This window comes from Talpa europaea (assembly GCF_964194135.1).
Source record: "Talpa europaea genome assembly, chromosome: 16".
In the NCBI taxonomy this organism is placed as follows: Eukaryota; Metazoa; Chordata; class Mammalia; order Eulipotyphla; family Talpidae; genus Talpa; species Talpa europaea.
The window spans coordinates 41,128,352-41,153,835 of record NC_140084.1 but is presented as its reverse complement, the minus strand read 5'-3'; the positions used below and the strand labels follow the sequence as shown (position 1 = coordinate 41,153,835).

Below are 25,484 nucleotides of genomic sequence, written 5' to 3'. Positions count from 1 at the left end.
TCCGTGAGTCAGCTCATGTAAAGCACTCTTCAGAACAACACAAATGAATATGCCAGTGCTGCGATTGGTATTTAAATGAGTCTGCATAATCCTATCTGAAAATCGCCTGTTTTATTTAAATACTTGCTCTGCAACTAGATCTAGAACAAACAGAAATTAGATGGAAGAGACTGTGCGTGTGGTCATCTTATTTCCTTGGTGGCCACTGGCCAATCCCCAAGACCCTCCAAACTGTCCACACTGACATATTTGAACCCACAGAGTTTGAACTGTTACTCAGAAATCTCATGTTTAAACTATGCTTGGAATGTTCGATAGGAACATGCATTTATTTTTAGGCAAGAAAGTTGTCTCCTAACCTAACCCTGTGGACCTGGAGCAGGCCGTATTAGGCAAGGACTGCTTTGTGGTTGTTTATTAAAAAGGCCCAGAACTTTCTCAATGCTAAGGTAGCTACTAAGAGGTCTCAGTGCGCTGGGAGTCTTGTATTTTTATGGTCAGAACTTGTTCTCGAGGCTCTGGCAGTGGGCAGGCACCGAGTGAGCACCACTCCCTGACCGAGCGCAGCTTTGGGCGGTGTATGACCCATTAACCAATCATCCCTGAAATGATTCACGCCTCTCAATGGCTCTCTTTCGTGGGTTGTCCCTGAGTCAGTGAGTTAATGAGAATTACAAAAGAAAAGGAAATTCAGTTTCCCAAACGAGCCCAGAAGCTCCCGCGCCCCCCACCGCACACACCTGGCCTAGGTACTCAGCCTGCCCCAGGCGGACACGGTGGTGGGTGGCTGCCCGCAGGCCCCACGTCTCTGGAAAAGACATCTTGATACTGACCTTTCTGCTTTACAGAAAGTTAAAGCCTACCAGAATTGGCAACGTAGCACAAATGATTAAATAAATTTCAAAAAACACTGCCTCACAATCCTGGTGATGTTTACGGTCTGGATACCGTCCAGGACTGGTGCGCAGACAGCCTGTAAGAAAGGTTGATTCATCAGACTGCCCTTGAACCAGCCTGGCGAGCTGACTGCTTCCAGACATTTTGAATTCTGAGACTGAGTTTATTTCATAGGCCCAAACTGGAAGATCACACAAGCCTATTAAAAAACACACACACGCAACCAAAAACACAGGCTCTTCCGAATGCAAGCCACGCCAGTCACGGAAGCACTTTATAAAAGCGTTGACTATTTTCATCAGGCACAGAATTTAATGCAAAGATGCTCATTTCCTTAAAGGAAAGAAGGGGTGGGGTGACAGGGAGAAAAAGATTTACTTGCTGTCAGAATTGGGGTAGAAAGGATTTAAAAAAAAAAATATTATCATGGAATGAAATGCTCGAACTTGGGATTTTCTGGAAACTTTAGAGCTCTTTTTGCCAGTGTTTGTGAAAGCAGGCAAACGATGCAGGCACATTTTGCCCCGCTATCAAGAAGTCACATAGCTGACATTCCAACTCTAAATGCCTAGAGAAAAACACACGGCCCAGTCACAAAGCCAACAGAGGTTTCCTGGTGTGCTCTCCTTTCTTCTTCCCCTCTCACCAGGCACAACACACACCCCTCATGGACAAAATGGGCCACACCAGAGCACAGACGCACACCTGCCCTGCCCTCCCCCGCCCCCCAGCATGGCAGCCATGCTCACTGCGGCTGTATTTCTGTGCGACCAGCCAGCAGCATCGTATTTCTCCTAGTAGCCCAGTATTCCACCCCTGGTGCTGCCACTGGGACAGAGGTGCTCCCCAAGACAGCCAGCACCTCCGTTTCCATGGTGACATCAATGCAATGCCTGTCACTCACACCCAGATTTAGACTGATGGTGGCGCCCTCAGGTGCTGTTACACAGCAGGCACCCCGGCTGACCACCCTGCCCGAAGCCGCTTCCAGCCCTGCCCTTGGCGCTTGCTGAAGGTCCATCACTCAGTGATGCCAGCTGAAGACGCACACCCCCGCCCAGTGAGACACCCTCCAGGGCAGCCTCTCGCAAGGCTGGTTGCTGAATCACTTCCAGGCTTTCTCTCCTAACCTCAAACTGGCCTTTTCAGGCATCAAAATGAAGCATGTATTTAAAAAAAAGAAAAAAAAAAAAAGGGAAAGAAATGCATCTATCTGACTTTCTGCAGCGCCCCCGTCATGGGCGGCTGCTAATTAAGACATTCCTAGGGCTGGAGTCCATCAGCACTGCTTAGGAGGGACCATATGGAAACACTACCGCGGGCTCTCTGGGGACTCAGAAAGCAAAGGTGTTCCCTTCGCACGCAGAGGAGGAAGACGGCACGCTGCCTGCCTTCCGCACCGTCTCGATCCACCTAGACTGTGGCTTCCACCCCCTCTCAACAGCAGCTGGGGGGGGGGGCGGGGGGAGTAAAAGATGAAAGGAAAACCCACTAGAAAGCCAGTGATAGACATCACTCAGCCCCACACCTTTGGGGGAAAACTTTTAAAAACATAAAACAAACCACAATGTCTTCTTTATTCCCGCCCAAAGCCGAAGACACAAATGCTATTGTGCTGCTGGGGTTCTAGCATCCCATCCCATCCTTTCAACAACACCCGGCACCACGTTCCCCAGATGACTTCGCCGGCTTCTCAGGAGCAGTAACCGCCACTCCCCACTACTTCTGTCCCGTGTGGGTCGTTCCCCTGGAGGACAAAGAAGCGCTTCTGCGCTGATATTTGGGAGAAAAACATTTAAAGAAGACTTTCTTCACTAGGCAGGAGGGCACTGCTTTCCTTCGGAATCCGAGATTCAGATACCCAGACAGCAGCGCGGCGCAGCTGAGTGTCTGTGTATAAGAAAACTGGGGCCTTAAGAAGGAAAAGCTGCGTGACAGGCAAGCATAAACCCACAACTCTTACCTTTAAGTTCCTTACACTCGTTTCTTAAACGACACAAACCCGAAGCAGAGACTAATCCAGTCTCTTTCTGTTGTGAGGGGCACGTTCCACCCCAGGAAGGGATGTAGGGGGACCCGCTCAGCAGCAGCCAGGGGGGTGTGTTCCCAGGAACTCACTCTTCCTGCCACTCAAGGAAATATTTCCCAGGTGAAAGGCACACATGGGAGATTTTAAGGGTCATTCACACCCTGCACTAAACCTTGAATCACAGTGAGAAGGTCATTCCCTTTGATTCTCTTGTAAGCCTTCTGCTGACTTCAAAGAGAAAGTCTCTGTTTAGTAGTCTGAGTCCTCAGCACCTCACCGACACCTGCCAATCTCCTTGTTCAATCTCCTGCCAATCTCCTGAGGTGCGGGCCTCAGGCCCAGAGTGTGCCCCCAGCAGGAGCACCGCCTCGCTGGTGCCTGACACCTTGTTTTGTTTTCAGCACCTTTATTTTTGCGGTTTCCTGCTCCCTATCCGGCCAGGTAAACGATGACGCTTGCCATTTACCATACTTAGGCAAATTTTCCTTCTGAAACTTAAATTGAAAAAGGCAAATGGACTGAAAGGAAATTATGTTGTCTATGTAAGTAGCAAGAAGTACAGGAAAATCACAAATGCCTGAAGTTTAGGAAGTAAAAAGGAGGGAAGGCAGAGATGGACAACTCTGGCTGGGAAACCACTGACCCTTCTGGAAGCACAGGGAGGTCCGTCACCACTAGGGAGATGGGGCGAGGCCCCGGAAGGCGGGAGTCAGCACAGAAACAGGTGGCAGACAGCAAATTCCAGTCCCCTCTCTTTCACATAACACTGCCATCAATTACACCCGAGAACAAGGCCACTGGCTCTTGCAGAGTAACTGCAGCTCAGACTAAAGGGATGGCAACCAAGTTACGCCAAGCGGCTTTGAGAGACTTTCCATGGACATTCCAAGTTAATGCATCTGTTGTTTATGAGGGAGAGAGGGGAATGCGAAAGAACAACACAACCATAAAAGGCACAGCACCAAGACAAATGTCTCAGGGATTTTTATAATGCTGGCAAGACTGCTAGTTGAATAAAGCCCCCCAAGCACGGCTGTAAGGACACTCTGCCAGATGAATGCAGGTATGCAATGACTTCACCTTCCTGAGGAGACAAGACCCTTCCCCTCCCAGACAGGCAGCCTATCAATGTTCCCCCAGTAACACAGATGCTCTGTGAAAACAGAGGCTGGAACTGAAGATGATTGTGTTTCTCTGATTCACTGAACTTTAACACTTCTTGGAACCAGGGACACTGACTAAAAATGTAACTCATAAACCTACTTGAAGAAAAGTGCTACTTGTGCCACTTTTAGATACTTTATAACAAAATCCTGCCCTGGGACTGCCAACATTGTAATTAACTGTGCTTTTATGTTTCAAAGTTTAAACTCATCCTAAAGTAGACTTAACAGGAGCTCTCAAACTACCCAAGATATAAAGACTTCTTTCAAACCTCCAGGGGCCCTAGGATTTGTATCTACTCCAGTAGAAACTTCCACCTACCTTTTCCAGTAGGGCAGCCTTCAGTTACCGCTGCCATTGAATTACCAACTTGCTATCACTAGCTTATTTCCATGAAAAAGGAAGGGAGAGAGGGACCTCAATAAGGTAACAAGAGTGCCTTGTTATTTTGTTTTTAAAAGATTTATTTATTTATTTATGCATACAAGAACTGGGGTACAGGCCAGAGGTGGGGTGGGGGTGAGAGGATTCACCAGAGACAGAGTGGGAGGCAGAACAGGCAGACTGACCGAAAAATACACTGCTGAGGGAAGCAGCGGGCGAGTCAGGAGAGGTCTGCTGCGCCATATGGGTAGCCCCCTGGCCGGGGATGGAACTCGTGCTGCAGAGGCTGTGGATAGCTTCACAGTGCTGTGCTTAACCCTTTGTGCCACCAAGAAGGCCCCCTTGTCATTTTGTAAACACATACTTAAAGGCCAAGGAGGGAAACTGAGGAAAGGCAGCTGATGTGACTGATGAGAAGCTGGACACCACCAAGTGAAGGAAACAGGGATAAAGCTGGGGGAAACACTGACCTAAGACACTAGATGTCAGGGAAGAGACAAGCACGTTGATTATTTCAGCTATTCACAAAACTTGAATGAGTAGGTGCTACTAGAGCAAACAGCTGTTGGTTAATTATTTTTGCCCTCCCCCTCTCTCCACAGAAAATAAAAGCAGCACAGATTTTTTTTTTTTTTTTTGACGAACACCCTCAGATCTGGTAAAAGACGTGTACAATGATAAGACACTATAAACCGATATGGCAAAAGCTTAAAGTTTGTCTCCACATTCTCAGAAATTCCTTAAGTCTTCGCAAATTAATTCTTTTTTTTCCCCCTGGCTCCATCCTCTTCATCTGCTAGACGGTACCGTCAGGTAACAGGCACCACTCAGTTCACTCAGAAGCGGGGGGCACTGTCAGGCCCAAGTCAGCCACGACACAAGTGTCTGTCTAAGTGGCAGAATCCTTTGCCCCACAAGTTGCAGGCTAGACTCCGACGTGCCCCTGCTCCCCGGTCATGTGGCTGAGGGACCCTGAGGGAGCGCCTATGTTCTACCTGACCTCCCGGACTGTCCGCTCAGGTGCGAACAGCACCAGCAGCACCTGGATATTAAGAAGCCACCCTCGTGACCTGGATTGTTTTCCTCTAATGCTTTCATGAAACTTCTCCCACTGGAGGCCAGGCAATGGATGCCATTAAATGAAACCATTTAGGACCAGTTCTAACTGGAGAGTGAGTCAGCTCCGTGCTGCCAAAGCAGCCTCCTTGTTAGTCTCGGAAGCCGGAACTGGGAGGGAGGGCGTTTCAAAAGGCAGAGGGCAGAGATCCTGGCCCACGCCCTGATGGCCTAGGATTAAATGAAGCAGCAGGCGCCACTCCATGGCACCAAGTTGGCTCCAATCAGATTTCAACTCTCAAGTTAAAACTCAGGGGTGTACCAGGGCCCTGTACTCAGGCCATCCTCGCATACCTCACTCTTCTCCGCAGCTGCCAGAAACGCCATGCTCCAGAACACACACACGGGGTAGGGGTGGACACCTGAGTGCTGGTTCCCCCCCACCCCAAGTGGGCAGAGTATACTTGACCCCCTCACATATTTACAGCCTTTTTTCTAGAGACAATGGAGTTGTGTGTGTGTGTGTGTGTGTGTACAGGGACATTATTCAATTTTTAAAACTGCTAGTGTCAGATCCTAAAAGGCAAGCAATTAGAGTAATGGAACCAAATAACAGATGGCAACTTTGGGGCCTCCATCATGAGCCTGAAGGGGGGGGGAAGAACCCCACTTGGAGGACAGCAAAACACCATCAGAACTTTCAAATAATTAACTCACACCTAATACAGCTTGAGCCAAAGGTCGAGGCAGGAACACTAGGGCCCTGCCGGGAGAGATGTTTCAATGAACTAGCAAGTTTGGCCAAGGAGGCACCTGCTCTTGCTGTGAGGAGAAGTTCTGCAGCAGCTGTCAGGTGACCTCAGCTGTCCCGGAGAGCAGCAGGTAGCAGGCCTACCTAGGCCCCTTTCAGGGAACTATGGCCTAGAACTGTAATTGCTCAAGAATTTACTCAAAGACCAGACCAGTTGTTCCCCCTTCTCCCAGGAGAACACTTGGGGCCTTCGCATGTCAGAACTGTTGCGTAACCTACTTGCCAGGTAATGCCCTGGTGACAGGGGACCCTAGAAGTCAGCACAAAGGCATCTAGGTAGTAGTGAGAACCACCAGGAGCCACACACCTTCTAGCTTGGGCCAACTTTCGCTCAACTCCTAGATTTTAATTCCACGTGCTTGAAGGTCCTACAGCTGCTTTGGACACAAATTTTTAGGCTCTGTGAGTACACAGAGCACACCCAGAGGACTGCCACTCTGTGCCCAGTGGCTCAGCCTCAGAGAGGCAAGAAGGGCAAACCGTTATGCACTGAATGACACCACAAAGAAGAAGAAACCCAGGCAGCCAGGGTGGGGGGCCGTGGGGGGCGGAGATGTGTGCCTCTCAGAAGGGCAGAACAGCAGACATGCCGCTCACGCATCTATGTCTGCACTCCTTCGCCCATTTCAGAAATGGGCGAACCCCTGCCCCACAGTAAGGAAAGGGCACAGGAGTGAAGCAATATTTCCCGCAAAGAACAGCTATGAGCAAATATTTGCTGCGGCGGGTATGAAGCAGGACAAATGAGAATCTGGCCCTCACTGAGAAGCTGCGGAGCCGGCGTTAGAGGACACCACTCCCTCAACCCTGCCTGGTCCTTGGAGGGAGGAGGGAGAATGACACACAGGAGCAAGGGCTTGGGGTTCTGGTGAGTCTCGAGTCCTGCCAGGGCCTGGGTGGTGGCAAGCCTCACCCTGTGTGCCAGGGAGACCATAACTCCGTCACTCCCACAGGGCGTGGAACGAAGCTAGCAAAAGGAGTCACTTGGGGAGTAGCAGACAAGGAGGGAAAGGAAGCACCCCCACCACCTTAGGAATGAAAAATGGGGGCTGTCTCTCCCCAGCACCTGGAGCTGGGGAAGAGAGAGTTCAGACAATCTCAAAAGCAACCCAGTGGCCCCCTGTTCCCAATTCTCCAAGTCTCTTGGCAACTCTTAACCTTTTCCAAGCCAGCCCTGCCTCAGGGCAGTAAATTATTGTTGAGAGGCAGACCAGATCCCCTTTGCCCCCTCAAAAGGCATTTTTCCTGTCAGATATCTCAACCTGCGCACCCTGAGGTAGGTGGGGCAGTAGATAAGGACACCACCCGCCATCCCCAACCCCCACTACGGATGAGGAAATTCTAGCAGAGGTTGGTAACTTACCCAAGGTTATACCAGGCCCCGCCCCCCGCTGCCCTGGCATAGCTGCTGGCTCACCATTTCCCCTCCAGACCGCAGGCTGCCGTGCCCAGCCCCATGCCCAACTCACACCCTCAAGAGGCTTCCAGTCACACGCTTCACTCTCTTCCCTCAGTTCACACCTCATGTTGGGGGGGGGGAAGCGCCATCAAACCCGCTCTCCAAGTGCCGATACCACCCATCCACCGCCATCTTTGTGGACGGGGACCCTGAGACCCTCCTTATTTTACAAATGACAGAACTGCGCAGGGAGCCCAAGGATCTTGCCCCAGGGCACAGAGCTGGTCAGAAACAAATCTGGGGAAGGAGTTCAGGTCTTTGGAACACTGGACCTGCCTCTAACTTCAACCACCTCGCAGCCTCTCCACGCACTTCTAGGCAACCCCCTCCGCACACACTCGCGCCCAGCCGCTCAGCACGCTCCTCCCAGCGGACCCTCAAAGCGCTCTCGGGCACAGCTTGGAGCTCCATGCTCTCAACCCCCTGGATTACATCCCCTTCTCCCCCAGCACACACAGCCCCTTCCCCGGGACGCCCATTCTTTCTCAAGTCCCTGTCACTACTCTGCGTCCCCCGAAGTCTCTCCCCCTTCCTGAAGAGCCACCAGAAAACAGACTCAGGCTCAGGCCCTCCACCAGCCCCTCACAAAGGGCTGCGATTCTTGCAAACTCACCTCTTTTCCCCCAAAACTTCTTATTCTTCCCTCATACATAGACATTATCCAGTCCGAGGCTGTATCTCCAGAAGCTCCCCCCCCCCCACAAATTCCTTTTCCAGTCTCCCCATCACACGTTCCCTTTCTAATGAGACTTTCATTTTCCAAAACTAACCTCCCTCCCAATATCCGCCATTCCGACTCGGCGCTTCCACCATGCCCACCTTCTCCTGGCAGGCCTCTGAGACTTGGCAGAGCTTTTCCAACTTCCATCAAGTCTTCCCAAAAGCTCTCCTCAAAACACTCCAAATATCCTAGCCCCCTTCAGCTTCTCCATTCCTGATCAATGCCTCGTATTGCTCCAACCATCTTCTCCTCTTCCTTTCAGGACAGGGCACCCCAAATAAATCTCACACCCTGAAAAACTTTTTCACAGGTCCTTAACTTCTCCCTTCAGACCCCAATCTAGGCAAACCTCCCTGGCACCCCTACCTGTCCTTACACCCCAAGTCCCACGTCTTTTCACACCTACGTCTTTCCTGGCCCCTTTCTCCTTTCATCTTCCTCTTCTACCCACTACTCTTCAGTCTCCACAGTCCCTTCTTCATACCTCCTACTCCATCTCCAGCTTTCCAGAATCTTCACCCCTTTTGGAACTCCCCCAAACCCGAGGCTCCCACAACTGCAATCCTCTCCTCTGCCCACCTTTCCGAACTCCAAAAAAAGCCCTCCATTCTTCAGCTCCTCTCCAGGGCTTCCAAACCCCTAATTCTGCCCTACCCCACAAATCCGAGACGCCCCCGTTTCTCTCTCAGCACCCAACCCACCCCCCGATGTTTCAATCCCGCCTCAGCCCCCAATACCATTTTAGATTTTCCCATCATCACCTCCTCGGGGTCCCCCAATTCTCTGCCCGGACCCTAATTCCTTCATCGGGCTCCCCGGGTCCATTCTCCGGACTTCCAGATTCCCCGCTCGGCCGCCAATGGTGTTTCAGACCCCGGCTCCTCGCTCAAGTTCGCTCCCGTTCCTTTCCAGAACTCCGAGCCCCTTCCCAGGTCCGCCGACTCGGCTCAGGACCTCCCATTCCCGCCGCAGACCCGCCAGCGCCTCCCAGGACCCCGGCCCCGGGCAGCCCCCGCCCGGCCCGGCCCGCCCGGCCCGCCCGGCCCGCCCGGCCGCTCACCTTGCGCTGCTGCTTCTCCCAGGCCGGGTCCAGGAGCAGGTCCCGATCCCAGTCGTCCTCCTGGGCCATGTAATCGCCCATGCTACCCCCGCCGCCGGCGCCATTGCCCCCGCTGCTCGGGCCGTACTGGTACGACTGGTTCGCCGCGTGGTAGTCCACCATTCCGCCGCTTCGCTCGCCCACCAGCGCGTCCGCTGCCGCCTCAGCTCCCGCCCCTCTGCCCGAGCCTGTGCCGCGGCCGCTCCGAGGGCTGCAGCCCGCTCTCGCCCCGCGCCTGCGCACTGCACGCTGCGCCTGCGCACTAACCCTGCGCCGCCGCCCTCCGCGCCCGCCCAGATGCGAGGCGGGCGTCTTTGGGGAGCTCTTGCGCCTGCGCGGCGCCCCCGCGTGCGCGCGCTGTCTCCCCCCGCCCACCCGTTGACTCGTGAACGCGCGCGTCGACGCGTGGGCGGGGCCAGGTTCTGAATGATTCATAAGGCGGGTCTCGCCATCAGGCCTTAACCTGCTCAGACGTGGTTTGTGCCCCGTTTCAGGCACACAGATTCAGCAAATATTTATTAAACGCCTAGTGTGCCAGGCCGGGCCGTACGTATAGGCACTAAACAAGATGGACAAAAGTCCCTGTCCTCTAGTTCCCCCACCTCCACTTCAGTGAGGGAAAAATCTCATTTTTAAGATCTGTCGCGTCCAAGGTGGTGCTATAGAGAAAAATCAAGCAGGAGTTGAGATGTAATAGAATAGTCAGGGAAGGCTTCGCGGAGGAGGAGGACATTTAAACAAAGAGCTGAAGAGGAATTCATGAAATGGCCGTGGGCAGATTGGAGTAGATATTGGCTGACCAGGATGGTAATGTTAGGGGGAACAGGATGTCCTAAAGCTAATTCCATACAGGCTTTGTGGACCCCACCCCCACCCCAGGCCAAAGCCAAAGACACTGGGAACTCCAAATCCCATCACCACCCAAGGGAAGGTGGCTGGGACCTGAGGGTGGGGTTCAGCAGCCAGGTTGGTATAAAGCCAGACACGTGGGCTTTGGAGGGGATCCCCCATTTTGGCTCCCCACCAGCTCACAGCATCCTGCCAGCTCTGAGTGCCTTTGGGTTTCCAGGTCAGCGGATCGGGTAGGACGCATTAAAGACTTTATTTCCCTATTTTCTCCCTGAGTTGTACATTTCCTTATTTCTTTTCCCTTGTAAATAAACCTTTTGTATGTGCCTGTAGTGGAGTATTAATAAGTCCCTTTTAAGCACGTGGGTGAGGACCCACAGCCAGGAACCCGTTCAATATCGGGACTGCCCTAGGCACTGTCCTTGGGCACTGGCAATAAAGTGCTGATCATGATACATATGACTAGGGGCCTCCTTGGTGGCGCAAGGGGTTAAGACGCAACCTATGAAGCTGTCCGCAGCCACTGCAGCACAAGTTAGATCCCCGGCCAGGGAGGTGACCCACAGGGCGCTGCTGAAATACTCAGCAGTATATTTCAGTCAATCTGCCTGTTCTGTTCCCCACTCTGTCTCTGATGAATCCTCTCTCACACACACACACCCCCACCCCGCACCTCTGGCCTGTATCCTAGCTCTTGTATGCATAAATAAATAAATCTTTAAAAAAAAATTTAAAAATTTAAAAAAATGGTATGCATGACTAGTTCTCAAGTGACTCAGGAGGGCAGGGACAGCCATAAATAAGCAAGTAAATAGATAAATAACATTGTCATATTAATAGGCATGTGAATTTTAATACTGAAAGTTGAGCTCCTCCCAGATCCAGTCACACCATAATCATCCCTATTTGAGTCCACGGCCCCTCCATCCTTCCAGCTTTGCGGGCAATAAACCTTGCAGTCATCCATGACTCCTCTTTGTCTTCACACACCACTCCCAGTTCTTCAGGAAATTCTATCACTTCCATTTTCAGAATATATAGATTTCACCCTGTGCCCCCCACCCTGGTTGTGAGTCAGATCAAGCCCCTCCCTTCTCTGTTCTGGACAATCAGTTCACACAGTGCAACTCACAGTCCTGGGGAGGAGAAAAGACTGCAGGAGTCTTTCCTGTCAGCTCCCCCTCTCCCTTCTCTGAGCACCTGCCCTGCTGCTGACCTTGCTATTCCTGGAACACACTAGGCCAGCTCCAGCCTCAAGGACTTGGTGATACCTTGTCACCACCACTGCCTGGGACACTCCCCATACTGGATCCCCAGGGCTCACCACTTCCTCTCCTGCAGGTCTCCAAGGACATCTTACCTTCCCTGACCACCTAGCTAAAAGAGCACCCCTCACCTCCCCAGCTTTCTCCTTTCCCACAGGTCTTATCACTACTTAACATACTACAGGAATGATTATGTTTATCTGGTCCTCCCCAAGAATGTCAGCCCACGAGGGTGGGGTATTGGCTGTGGCCACTACTGTCTATTCACTGAGGCAGTGTCCTGCACAACATAGCAGCTTAATACAGCCTAACTAGGGCCTCCCTGGTGGCACAAGGGGTTAAGACGCAGCACTGTGAAGCTTTCTGCAGCCACTGCAGCATGAGTTCGATCCCCGGCCAGGGAGCTACCCACATGGCACAGCAAACCTCTCCTGTCTCACCCGCTGCTCCCCTCAGCAGTGTATTTCAGTCAATCTGCCTGTTCTGCTCCCCACTGTCTCTGGTGAAATCATCTCACCCCCCACACTTCTGGCCTGCACCCCAGTTCTTATATGCACAAATAAATAAGCCCTTAAAAAAATACAGCCTAGCTGAATGAATGGACTTCACACCATGGTGAGGGGTTTGAATTTTACTCTAAATGCAACAGGGAATGAAGGGAGATATTAAACATTGACTAGGGGATTCACAGGGTCCCTCAACCAGCGAGGAGACTGTCACGACAATGTCTTGGCCATGACAGCTGGCCAGAGAGGGTAGTCATGACCCAGCCCCCGGAGGAGGGGGCAGTGGAAGGATCTGGGAAAGTCGTGAATTGCAAAGGGGTGGGGGTAAGTTGAGAAAGAACAAAGGCTCAAGAGTGTTTTTAGGCTTTGGATTGAGCAACAGCAATGTCCTCGAACTTCACTGAATTCAGGGAAGGACTTGAGTGGAGTGGTTGTCAGGGAACATAAGATGTGTCCCAGTTCTTCCTGGGGACAAGGGTCGGATGACATTGGCTCTCCCAGCTATGGGGCTTGCAAGGCTCTTTTCCCATGTCACCCCAGGGTACCTGAAGGAACCTAAGGGGGAGCACAGGAGGGAATGAGGCTTGGGCAGCAGCCCACCGGTCCAGGGAGGCCAGAGACCCAAGAGTGTCAGCAGTTTCCAGAGCTGGGCTGGGCTGGGGCAAGGCAGCCTCTTCTTGCCCGACTTGGAGAACCAGCCCACACTTTCATGCTGGGTCTGGCCGGCAGGGAAAGGCCACTTGGGCGATGGGCCTCCCGTCCCTCCCTGTCTGCTCCCGGTGCACAGAGAAACCTCTGATACCAAGGGCTGAGACAGGGCCTGGCCCCTCACAATGGGCTTGAAATGAAAGGCTCCCTTAATTGCCAGTTTTCAGGCCACTTCCCAGCAATCACCCACAGCCAGTGCAGTAATAGCAGCCACCGCCTGGAAGTCCTGAGAGCAGCAGGACAAGGGCCAGATGGGACAGGGACGGGAAGAGGCTGAGCAAAGGGCATGAGCAAGGGGCCTGAGTGACATTTTTAGATCCATGTCTGCACCCCTTCTCGGAACCCCCAGACTGGTCAGGACTTACTAAACGCTGTATCCCATTGTTCGAGCCACTTGAGTGAAACAAAGGAGAGGTGGGGCTGTGTCCTCCCGGGGTGGGACCTGAACACAGCGAACAGCAGCCCTAGGCCCCAGCGAATGTGACAAGACACGCTGGTGATTTCTACGTGCTAAGCTGTTCTAAACCCTGCGTGGATTCCACTCACAGCAGCTGCCCAGGAGGGAACAGTTATTGCTTTCCCCAGCCGGAAAGCTGAGGTGGGGCAAGTTCCTTAACACACCTGAAGCGACCAGGCCCAGGCTGGGGTTTGGACTCAGGCATTCTCCGACCAGGTCTCTGCTGCTCAAGGCTGGCGGCCTGCAGGAAGAGGCTGAGGTGCGGCGTCCAGCTAAAGGTTATGTCCTGAGCTGCCACGGGCGATGCAGTTTGTACTGTGCAAGGCGGTGGGGTCTTACTCATCTGGGGGTGGGGTGTCCTTTGATAATCCACACAATCAAATGGGTGGGGAGCAGCCGCCCAGTCTTCTGTCCCTCCCCATCGCTAGAGCTGTCTCCCAAGTCCTAGAAAAACACTCCTGTCCCTAGGGTTTGAACACACCCTAGTTCCTGCCCACGTCTGGACCCTAGGGCAAAGGACACCCACCTTGCCCCAGCTCCCCAAGTCAATGCCCTCAGAGGAATGACTGCACAGGAAGGGGGTGAGGGCAGGAGGGGGTAGGGAAGGTGGCCAGTGGGGCACTGCTACCCTCTTTCTACTAACAAGCAGCTTGTGGGGTTAGACTCTTACCCAAGGTTACTCGGCCAGCAGCCTGGACTACCTCCTATGCAAAATGGAGTAACAAGGAGCCCAGCCAGGCTGAGTGAATGAGCTGGGCCTCCTGGCCACCACCACAGAGGAGGGAGCAGGCTGGGACTTGGGGCGTGGGAAAGCGCCTGACTGAAAATTCCAGTTTTCTTGTAAAGTCTCTCCAAACAGAAGAACTGGGGACTAGTTTACAATCTTGGGGATGTACTTCTGAGCCTGAAATTAACAGACTCCAAGAACAGGCCAGGCCAGTCAGACTCTGAATCACGAAGCGCTGCCCCCTTCCACGGCCGCGGGAACTGAGGAACAGAAAGGCAGTCACCAGGCCGGGGGCACGCAACAGGTGAGCGGAGCCACCTCCCGGGGAGCCATCAGTACCAGCACCTGCGAGGCCCAGGGGCAAAGGTTGGCCTCTCCCTGGACGGGAACCCTGGTGCCCCCTCCTCCCCCCTTCACCCAGGTATTCAGAGGGAAGAGACCAGCTGCAGGGCTGGGCGGCTCCATTGCATTCACACCCTCCCGCTGACTCACTGCCCCCGCGCCCACTTGTGACCCGACATGTCAAGAGGTGGAGCTGGGGGTGGAAGAGCGCTGCTGGGGCAGGGCAGGGAAGGAAGTCAAGGGGGGCAGAAAGGAGGCAGAAGCCCACTACTGGGAGCCCTGGCCAGGAGGGAGGCGCCAGCACAGGGCGGGCCGGCCTGCTCCTGCGCGCCCTCTGGTGGAGGAAGCAGGGCGGGCACAGACAGCAGGGCTGAGTCCACAAAGCTTTATTAAACGCCTACAAAGTCACTGGGAGGAGGCCATGATGCTGGACACACCTGTTGAGGAGAAGGGGGAATCAGGGCCAATGTGGGGAGGATGGGAGACCAATCTCTGGCCACCAACCACGGCACCCACAATTCTTTAGGGTGGCTGACCGCAAACCCCTTTGGGCCCGTCACCATTGCCAAGGGCAGTAGCTAAAACCCAGAAGCCTGACTCTGGAGTAGAGGCCGAGATTCAAATCCCGGCTCTGCCATGTGCCCGGTGTGGCTCCGGGCAAGTTCGATGACATCACGCCCCCATCTGTATGGAGACCCCACCGACAGGGCCATGAGATTAACTGACCTGGCAGGTAACACTCGCCTTCCACCCCAGGCGAGATGGCGAGCCTGTGCTGGCACCTGCTCCAGCACCTCCGACACGACAGGTGCTCCCCATTCAGAGTAAGGGTCTGCAGTCCCCCAATTGGGGGTGACTGCCCACTCCATCTCCTTCCTCCACTAGGTACCAAACCCCGGCCTGCACTGAGCAGCCACACTGTGCTGACTTGGGGCGCTGAAACAGCGTCACGCTCCATCCCTGTGCCTGGTGATCATTCACCGCTGGGCCCACCCCAGGGAGCCAATGGCTCTTTCACATGCTCGATTTAGCCGAGCCATCGGGTCTGTGTCAGTTAAAGGTGTCAGAAGGTGCTGACCGTGGGCCGGCTCTCTGCTAAGTGCTACTTCTAGGGCTGAAGTGAGGACGTGACCGAGTAAGCGTAAAGAACTAGTGTGCACACAACTATTGCTGCTGTTGTCTTACTTTCTAGATGAGAAAACTGGGGCACAGAGAGGTAGATCACTTGCCCAAAGTCACACAGCTACCCAGCAGAGAACCAAGATCCCCACACCCAGCTAACCCAGACCCCAGAGTCTGCTACCTCCAAGCAGATGCCACGGGCCCAAGGACGACGGAGGGTCCACAGGAGAGAGCCCCTGAGACCAGTGAAGGCATGGAGACACCTGAGGTCCAGGGAAGAACACCCAGCACCCTCCGTGGGAGGGAGCCCCAGGACAGAGGCCAGTAGAGTCTGGCCCCTGTCCTTCGCGACCCCAGACCTGGTCTGTCGAAGGGCACCTCCTGACCCCAACAGCCTGCGGCCTTCACTCACTGTCAAAGTCAATCTTCTCCACGATGTTCTTGGGCTTGATGCTCTCCTCCTGGCTGCAGATGAAGATCTGGCCCGATTCGTCGGCGCTCCAGCCATACTTGCTCATCCACACCTTCAGCTGGTTGTCTGCGGAGACATGCCGGCCGGAGCGTCACCCCGACCCCTCGGCATCAAGGGGCCTGGGAGTCAACGGGCTGGCACCCGCATTGCCTGGCGGCTCCGGAAGCCACGGGTGCCTTCTGCCTGGCAGGCGATCGGCCCCTTCTCCAGGTGGTGGCAGAGGGCGCCTTAGCTCTCCGCTCCTTGCCGTTACGAGGCTTTGTCTCCGCTCCTCTCATGATCTATTTCTCTCTTGTCTCCCAGTGAAAGTCTCAATTCCGAGCAAGAGTAGTGTATTCACTCATCGCCGCTTTCCCACAACCACACAAACAGGGTCAACACCTGATCCTGCCCTCCCTGCTCAGAACCCTCCATCTCACTGCGGGTAAGGACCAACGGCCTCCGGGTCCCAGTTATCTGAAGATGTCGCTCCCCTCATCCCCCAGCCTGGGCCTCCCGCCCCCCCCACCCACCCAAGCCCTGGGGACAGGCAGAGCCCCGGGCCTGCGCTGCCTGCAGGCTGCCCCCTCACTCCACTCAGGTGACCCTGTCCCCTCCATGCACCCTGCCACCCCCCACCTCTGAGCTGTCCTGCACGAAATGCCACTGGACATGTATGTCCCATCTTATCATCTGCCTTGCTGCCCTTGGAAGGATTAATCTGTTTTGGGGCCTCCCTGGCGGTGCAGGGGTGAAAGACAGCGCTATCAGGCTATCGACAGTCACTGCAGCACGAGTTCAATTCCCTGGTCAGGAAGCTACCCACGTGGCACAGCAGACCTTTCCTGTCTCCCCGCTGCTCCCCCAGCAGTGTATTTCAGTAGATCCTCCTGTTCTGCTCCCCACTCTGTCTCTGGTGGGTCATCTTGCCACCCACACCTCTGGCCTGTACCCCAGCTCTTGTATGAATAAATAGATCTTTAAAAAAAAAGGGAAGAAATCTGTTTTGTTCACTGCTCTGTCTCTGGGGTCTACAGCAGTGCAGGCATTCAGTTCATATGTGCAGAAAAATGAACAGCTGCTTTATACCAATCCCTTACTTCCTCCCTTGGCTGAGCCTTCAGTAACTACCATCCGGCAAGGCAGAGATGGGTCAGTCTCAGAAGCTGGCTGAGACCCCCTGCCTCTGACCCCCCAACCTCCTAGGCTGGCACCAGGGAGCCAGAGAGGGTCTTACCCGTCAGGTCCCCGAGCATCTCCGCCAGCAGCCAGCGGTCGATGTGCTGGTAAGTGATGCCCACGACATGGCAGATAACTGCAGAAGCCAGGACAAAGAGGGTGAAGGGCCATCCCCAGGCGCCTGCTGCCACCACCCCCCCACCCCACCCCAGGAGTCAAGGCTCAGAGGGGAGCTTACATTTTCGAACTGAGTCTTCAAAGCCAGCTATACCTTCCAAGAGGTCCATGTTTTCATCCAGGGCTTGCTGTGAAAGAACAACGTACACAAGCAGGTCACCATAGCACTCAAAACGCTGACACCGAGCATCAGCCCACACGCCTGCCGTCCTTCTGAGTGTAACCTTATAACGGACTATTTTTTTTTTAAAGATTTATTTATTTATGCATACAAGAACAGGGGTACAGGCCAGAGGTGCAGGGTGTTAGAGGATTCACAAGAGACAGAGCGGGGAACAGAACAGGCAGATCCACTAAAATACACTGCTGAGGGGAGCAGCGGGCGAGACAGGAGAGGTCTGCTGTGCCATGTGGGTAGCTCCCTGGCCAGGGATCAAACTCATGCTGCAGTGGCTGTGGATAGCTTCATAGTGCTGAGATTTAACGCCCGTGCCACCAGTGAGGCCTTACAACGGGCTATTTTTATGCCCATTTTAGAGATGGAGAACATGAGGTTCACAGCATTTAAATGATATTCCCAGAATCACAGAGCTGGATTTTCAACCTGGCAGGGGAACCCACATTCCCGAGAGGGGCCAGGTAAGAGAACAACCACACTCCCGTTGCTCCTGTCACACTCGGAAAAGGCCAAATGTCTGGGGGCCTCCCTGGTGGCCCAGGGGTTAAGTCTCAGCGCTATCAATGCTACAGCCTGATTTGGATCCCCGGGCAGAGAGCTACCCACATGGCACAGCAGACCTCTCCTGTCTCGCCTGCTGCTCCCCTCAGCAGTGTATTTCAGTCATTCGGCCTGTTCTGCTCCCCACTTTGTCTCTGGTGAATCTTCTCACCACCCACACCACTGTCTGCACCCCAGTGTAGTCAGAGGATAGAAATGTTTTTCTATGCAAAACAAGAAGAAACTTTGGGGGGGAAAAAAAAAAAAGGCCAAGTGTCCCCTCACGGTGCCTGTCACCTGTGCACGGGCCTCTTCCCACTCACCCCTGCGCCAGCCTCAGGGGCCTCCCCTGCTCCCTGGCCACACCCATCTCAGGCCTTTGCACCGGCCAGTCTCGGGTCTAGAACTCTCCCTCCTGGCCACTTCCCCCACTTCCGTCAGGTTCTACTCAAATGTCATCCTCTCAGCAAGGCCCCCCACAACCCCTGAGGGGGAACAGGCAGCCGCGGGACAACTACAGAGAGCAGCAGCGAGGCAGATCAGGCAGCAGCTGTCCCGGAAGTCAAGTGATGGAAGGGTTTGAGGGACCCGGGCAGAACCTGAGGGGCTGGCAGGGAGGGCGACACAGGCCTGAGAACCGCTAGAACTGGATCTAGCAACACGGACATCACTGCTGACGTGACAAGAGCGGTGACAGGTGCGCGTGTGCTGGGCCTGCAGAGTGGGCTGCGCTGGGTCCACATAAGCAGGGGAGCCTGCGCACAGGCAACCTGTCCCCAGGGCAGGGAGATCACTGGTCCCTGCCCACCCAGACCCAGGCAGAGGGGCTTCCTGGGGTTTCCAGACCAGACCCAGGCCGACTGGGCCTGCCAGCCTCCCTATCCAGGAGCATGGCTGGAAAGGGGGGCGGGGAACGGGGGAGGAGGAGGGCGTGGAGGCCAAGAGTTTCCTGCTTTAGGCCAGAACCAACCGCAGGCCGGCCGTGTCCCACGGAGGCAGAGAACGGCCGGGAAGGGAGACGCGCCGGGGCGCTGCACAAGCAGGCGAGAGAGAAGGGACCCCCGCACCGGAGGGGTGGCCGCCGGGGAGGAGGGCCAGCGGGCCCAGGACAGAAACGCGCGCCGCCAGCAGCTAGTGCACTGGACACGGTCAAGGGCAGGACAAGTTCTGCTCCAGCTGCTTCTATTTTCCCACCAAAGCAGCAGCTCGGATCACGCGAGGAGGCGAGAAGAGGATGAGAAGGCGGGAAGAGCTTGTCTGGGGCCAAGGAGGGAGCTGGCAGAGGGAAGCAGGGCTAAGAGGGACGGAGGGCCTCGTGTGCTTCGCGGCCCCCCAGCCTCACTCTAGGTGGGGAGGGGAGGCGTGCCAGAGTTACTCGGGAGGAAGGGAAGCCGGGGAAAGAGGTCAGAGGGTGGAAATGTTTGACCTTCTTGGGCAGCAGAGGGAGCAGTCCTGGGGGAGAAGGCGGCCCGGGCTAGGCCAGGCTGTCGGAACCGCCTGGGGTCACCCAGACCAGACGGATCAGCCTCCGGGAGGGCAGGGCCCCAGTTCAGCATTCTTTTTAAAACTTGTTGGGGGTCCAGGGTGCTGCGAGCACCCATCCAGAAGGGAACCAAGGAGTCACCCCAAAGCAAGAGCTAAAAGAGCGGAGAGGTGGGCGGGGTGCAGGGAGTGTCTGGCTTTCGGGGGGGCACCAGCAGGGGTGAAATTCTGCAGGGAAAGAGGGGCGTCACCTGGCGCTGGTCCTGATACCAACAACGTGGAGCAAGCAGCGCTGCCTCGGGAGCTCCAGGCCCGGGGGCTTCTGGAGAAGGGCCTGGCAGTGGCATTGAGAAGGCAGGGGGCAAGGCTAAGGGCCGGAGGACTTCTGCTTAAGACTAGGGGGGCCAGAGGAGGGGCTGAGCCTTGGGGGTCCAGGAGGTGGCCTGAGTCTGGGCTCACACAAGCAAAGCACGCAGCACGGCCCCTCTGGCAGGCGGCCAGTCTGCTCAGTGAGCACGGGCTCCTCGGAGCAGCCTGCTCCGCCTAAGCCAGTCACCCGTGGCCCCTGCACCCCAGGAAGTTACCCAGAAGGCCTGGAAGTGGCAGGTCTCCAGCAGGTCCCCCAGGTACAAAATCTGTCGGATGGGCCGCTCTTCTTGCTGGCAGGAGCAGGCGTTAAGGGAAGACAGCCGGGTCCTGGATCACCCTCCCTGCCTCCGCCTTCCAAAGCCCCTCTACCCGAAGCTGTGGCTCAGACACTGCCCCAGGAGACGAGGCCTTCAGGCTTCTCCTGCCACCGACACAGGAGGAGCGTGTTCCCTGCAACGCAGCTTAGATGACAAGCCACCCGGTGATCCCGCCAGTGAGGGGGGACCTGGCAGAGGGACGCCAACGGTGGCCGGTGGAGACGGCGTCACTTCGCACAGGGCTGACGCGGAGCACTCTGAGGAGCACCGCCACACGAACCCAGCAAGAGGAGCAACTCACATCCTGGTGGGGAGTGGGGTGTGCAGACCAGCACCCCCCACAATCCCCCACCTCCTGCCGTACACACGGTGAAAGGCGCCCACAGCTGCAGACAACTGCTGCCTCCTGCTAGAGAAGCAGCTGGCCGTGGGGAGGGAACCCTGCTTTTCTGGGCGACTCACTGGGCACCCTATTCCTTTCTCCTTTAAGCAACAGAACAGACCCCTGAGGAAGGGCGGGGAGCTCAGTTTACTGATTTCACTGGAAGTCAGCATTGTGCCAAGATGTGCCAGGCATGGAGGAAAAATGAAAGTCTAGGTGACATTCTAGCTTTTTGGCTCCTGCCTGCGGTACTCCCAAGCCCAGCCGCCCCACAGCACTACGACCTCACCCCCTCTGCACCCACTCCTGCCTCCCGCACGATGGTCACCACTCAGGAACTCTCGGTGGAATCTCTCTGAAACACATCGACCCGGAAATCTGCAACTTTAAAGTCTCACGGCCCCTGGTGCCCGTCCTCAGCCTGACCCAACTACGCCCAACTTGCGCTACCCACTGAGAGCACCGAGCCCCGCCCCCGTCCTCCAGGCTGCCGACATACTGTCCCTCCACCAGGCTCACCAGCCTGCCACTTCAACTAACCCCTCACCTTTCAGATGTGCCCTCCTCCAGGAAGATTTCCCGACCTCGAGACGGGTGTCTCTTCTGTCCCATCTACCTCCACACCCTGATCACCCCAGGGTGTCCTGGCAGGGGTCTCAGTCTCCCCCATGGAGCATGAACTCTGAGAGGGAAGACCTGGGCCTGTGTTTGGGACTGCGCTCGCAGACCACTCCCCAGTGAATGCTGCAGCCCTGCCTCAGGCCTGCCCCAGCCCTGCCCCCAGATCCGGGCAGCGGGGAAGGAGGGAGGAGGGCTCAGAAGGATACATGAGCCTGGTCGATCATGCACTTGCACAGCGTGAAGTCGGTGTGGGGCAGGTTGGTGAGGGCCTTTAGCAGGATCTGGGCGGTGACCGTGGTCTGAAAGAAGGCTGGGTTGAACTGGTACCTGACAAGGGGAACGAGAGATGAGTTAACAGTGGCACCCCCAGTTCTGTGGGCCTCACCAGGTCCCAATCAAGCTGCCCACTGCCTTGGCCCAGAGCTCGGGAGTTGGACCTCTCTTCGTCCTGATCCCAAGCACAGTGGACTCTCCAGACCTACTCCCTGCTCTGTACACCTGGACAATTAATCCCCGGGACCACTTAGTTTGCAGACTTTGTCAAGAGATTCACAAATCTCTTGTGAGATTTGTGACTGCCTGAGTTTAATACCTTGTGTGTCAGTGTCCTCCCTTGAAAAAGGTGAGGATAACATCTCTAGCCACCTCACAAGGGCAACCCAGTGTGAGCTAATACCCACGAAGCCTATGGCACAGCAGCAAGCAAACAGCCAGTGCTCCCTCACTAAGTGGCAGTCACCCCAAAACAACCTAAAAATAATACAAGTGCTGTTAAATGACCAAACAAAACAAAAACAAACCCTCAGACAGACAATAGAATGGTTCCCAGAGGGGAGGGAGGGGTATGCAGAGGTGTCTGAATGGTTGGTGGTACATGGTGACTGGGCATTTGGTGGAGGGCATGGTAAGACAGATGCAGTTACTGAGGTGAGAGAATGTATTGGAACCTATGTTGTGTTGTAAACTATGGTTATCTCAAGACACAGGGAAGAAAACACAAGTGCTCTTTCCTTCGTTGTACAGACATCAAAACAGAGATTAGGACAACAGCAAAAATCACACAGCTGGCAGAGTGTCAGTAAAGCACCAAGGTCCAACAAATGTCCATCAACAGGAGGAGACAACCAGAACACAGCCACCCACTGGGATAAGACACAGCGAGGACAGGCGAGTCGCAGCCACACAAAAACACAAAGGGAAAGGATGTCACAAACCCAGGGCTGAGTGAAAAATGCCAGATGCCCAAGTGTGTGTGCTCTGTGATCACATCTGTGAGACTGCAAAGCAGGCGAGCCTGGCAGAAGATAGGCAGGATGCAGGCAGGAGTAGGGACATGAGAGTATGACACGGTGACCAGGGTGGGGGCAGGGGGCATAAAGCATAAGAAGCAAAGGGTCCAGAGCACTAACAGTTGATTTTTGATTTGGACGATGATGATCCCATGGGTGCTTATTTACAATGCCTTGTTTTTTGTTTTTTGTTTTTAAGATTTGTTGATTTATTTATTTATACAAGCACTGGGTACAGTCAGAAGCGCAGGAGGATGAGAGCAGAGAGAGCAGAACAGGCAGAATGATGAAGTACACTGCTGAGGGGAGCAGCGGGCGGCAGGAGAGGTCTGCACGCCATGTGAGACCCTCACTGGTGGCCGGGGATCGAACCCGCACTGCAGAGCCTGCAGGAAGCTTCTCAGCCCAGCGCTCAACCACTGCGCCACCAGGGGAGGCCCTACAATGCCTTGTTAAACTACGCATTTGGCTTTCATACTAGACTGTACCTGCATTTTGTGACTTTTAAATCACAAAATTGTTAAAACACCACCCCTCCTCCTGTCCCAGGCTCCTTGCCTTCCAAGTCTTGCATTCTCAAAACCAGCCACATTCTGTCCCCAACTCTCCCCACCCAGTGCTGGGAGCATTAAGTACCCTGCTGGCATGGGGGTGGGGAGGGAGGCAGACACTCACAGCTTCAGGACAGCCAAGTTGGCTTCCAGATCATAGGCATTCTCCTTTGCCTGTGTCTCCACATAGCGCTCCAGGGTGGCCAGGTTCTCGGGGTTGTACCTAGCGGAGAATCAAGATGAGTGAGCAGAGAAAAGACAGGAACTGAGACCAGTCATTTGCGGGGAGGGGGGGCACGCCACTATAACCTACACCTCCCTCCCTTCCTCTAAACCCCACAGGAGTTCTTGGGCTTTGCTAGGATGCCTCCCCAGCCTCCTAATCAGTTACTGAAGCCTGCATACCTGGCCTCCTGGACCTCTTTGCCACTCACCCCTTCCTCCCCTCCCCAGGTCTCCGCCCTGCCTAGTTTCCCCCAGGCAGCCCTGACCACTCGCAGCTCTCGCTGTCTGCTGTCGGGTTTGTCTCAACTCCTGGAAAGCGTGGCTTGCAGCTCTCTTGGTGCCCTCGGATCCCAACAGAGCCCAGCAATGAAAGATTAAGTTCAGTGAACACGTGTTGAGGGAATGACATGGGGAGAGGGGAGGCCAGATTAAGAAGCACCGAGAGACGCAGTGAGGAGTTTCAATCCCAAACGGAGGGAACTGAGGGGCTGAGGAAGGGAAAGCTGAGCGCAGAGAGGCAGGCCGAAGGACGACAGCAGAGACTGAAGGTCCTCCAGGCTCCAGACCTTTGCAGTGTTTCCTTTAACAGCTCTTCCTCCAACATGACAAGGAAATCCCAGCCGAGCCCCAGCCCAGCCTCCTCATCACCCCCTGCGGTCTCCCCAGGAAATCCTCTCCCCCACCCCGCTAGGCTCCTGCCGACCGGGTTCAGACCTGTCGATGCCCTTGAGCAACTTGCCCACGTTGGCTCTCATCTGCTCGAACATCGCCATGACTGCCGCTGCTTCCTAAACCCCGGCTGGAGCGGAGGACCCGGGCGCGAGGAGCCCGCGAGGACCGGAAGAGGAAGTGAGGGCGGAAACGGAACCTACGTTGTTGTTTTAACGCCAGGCCGGAGGATGGGCGGGGCGGTCAGGAGGCAGGTCGTCACGGCGGCCACCGCGCTTTCCGGCCGTCACGTGACTTCTTCCCTGCCGGCGCAGTTGGCGCGTGCGCATACGCTCCGCCCGAGCGGGAGCGACGGCGTGAGAAAAAGCTCAGTTTAGGCCAGTGCGCAGGCGCCTTCTGGGGGCGAAGAGGCGGAGCTAAGTTTTTCCCGCCCTCGCTTTCTCTTTTCTAGTTCCCGGCACCTGCGCGCGATTCTCTGGGAGGTGACGGATCTGTGCCGGGGAGCGCGCACGCTGCGTCACGCGCGGCCTGGAACTCGCAGAACTAAGCTGTCCTGCGCGTAGTAGTTCACCTGTGCCCGGGGACCGTGCGCTCTCAAGTCCCTTGCGCCCCAGAGCTGGGCCCCTGAGAACAGGTTTCTGAGTTTCCCAAGTTCTGAACCTGGTCCCTGCCCTGCACCCCAACTCCAGGAATAGGGGCCCGCAAAGTTGTGCCCTGCCAAAGAGGGGCGAAACCATTCTTGGACCTCCCCTTGGATCGTGCCCAGTGCCCACGAGGCTTCAGTAATGTGGGCGAGTTCCCCTTCTGTAAGGTCGTGACCTGTGTGCACAAATTCTGTGCACTGCAGATGTGACTGCACAAGCCTGTGTCATGTGCCCTTTACGGGGCAGGGAAATGCTTTAGACTTGTGGCAGGCTTTGGGGCCTTGCTCTGGGCCAATCCCATTTGGATAGAATTTTACCCACGAGGGGACGGGTAACTTTAGGTGCTTGCTTTAGAAATGATCATCTGATTTGCCTTTCCTATATTGTTTCCTAATTATATTAAAGTTCCTTCCCATTAAAGTCTCATGTGTTTTGTGTTGATGCGGCGGATGGCAGAACCTATTTACAACAGGCAGGTTTGCGGGGTCTGGGCTGCCCCTCCCCCTGCCCTGTTACAAGTTTGTGCTCTCGGTGTACAGCCACATGAGTGCACTCTGGCATCCACGCATGTGTGTGTGCACTGGTCTGTGCCCCACACCAGCAGGTACCACAAAGTGCATGTCTATTCCCCAAGTGAACAGGCACATACATTACATGGCCAACCCTGCACGGATCTGCCATCTCCCGGTTGTGGCTAAACCCTCAAGCGCTCAGCGCAGGCTCAACTGTGGTTTCCAGCTGTCACCCAGAATGGGGGAAGGGGTGCTAGGGCACCCCCAAGTTATGATTGAGATCATTTGCATCTGGTTTACAT

General features: G+C 55.1%; 2 protein-coding genes across 10 annotated transcripts in view; both read right to left on the bottom strand.

The window, feature by feature from the left end:
* The window catches only part of ACTN4 (actinin alpha 4), a gene marked incomplete at both ends in the record, with an annotated part of 65,611 nt that extends 55,868 nt beyond the window's left edge, over nt 1–9,743 (bottom strand). For all 9 annotated transcript variants that reach the window (XM_084257362.1, XM_084257363.1, XM_084257367.1 and 6 more), the window contains one exon: nt 9,582–9,743. In XM_084257362.1, coding sequence (XP_084113488.1) covers nt 9,582–9,743 — 162 coding nt within the window. The remainder of the gene's footprint in view (nt 1–9,581) is intronic.
* Nucleotides 9,744–14,838: 5,095 nt separating this feature from the next.
* Nucleotides 14,839–24,152, bottom strand: EIF3K (eukaryotic translation initiation factor 3 subunit K). The gene is made up of 8 exons (XM_084257159.1): nt 24,072–24,152; nt 23,257–23,355; nt 21,499–21,619; nt 20,188–20,262; nt 17,465–17,531; nt 17,285–17,362; nt 16,009–16,134; nt 14,839–14,911 (listed from the first exon to the last, which is right to left on the bottom strand). Exons 1-8 carry the CDS (start codon nt 24,128–24,130, stop codon nt 14,880–14,882), a joined length of 657 nt encoding a protein of 218 aa, XP_084113285.1. The 5' UTR covers nt 24,131–24,152; the 3' UTR covers nt 14,839–14,879.
* Nucleotides 24,153–25,484: the final 1,332 nt, after the last annotated feature.

Bases quoted from the DNA above. Each gene is read 5' to 3' on its own strand.
- EIF3K (XM_084257159.1), bottom strand. From the start codon at position 24,130: ATGGCGATGTTCGAGCAGATGAGAGCCAACGTGGGCAAGTTGCTCAAG. The intron at 17,532-20,187 runs GTAACTTCCTGG...GTTCTTTCACAG, and splicing joins GCCACTTCCAGGCCTTCTGG to CAAGCCCTGGATGAAAACAT. The intron at 17,363-17,464 runs GTAAGCTCCCCT...TGGCTTCTGCAG, and splicing joins TGAAGACTCAGTTCGAAAAT to TTATCTGCCATGTCGTGGGC.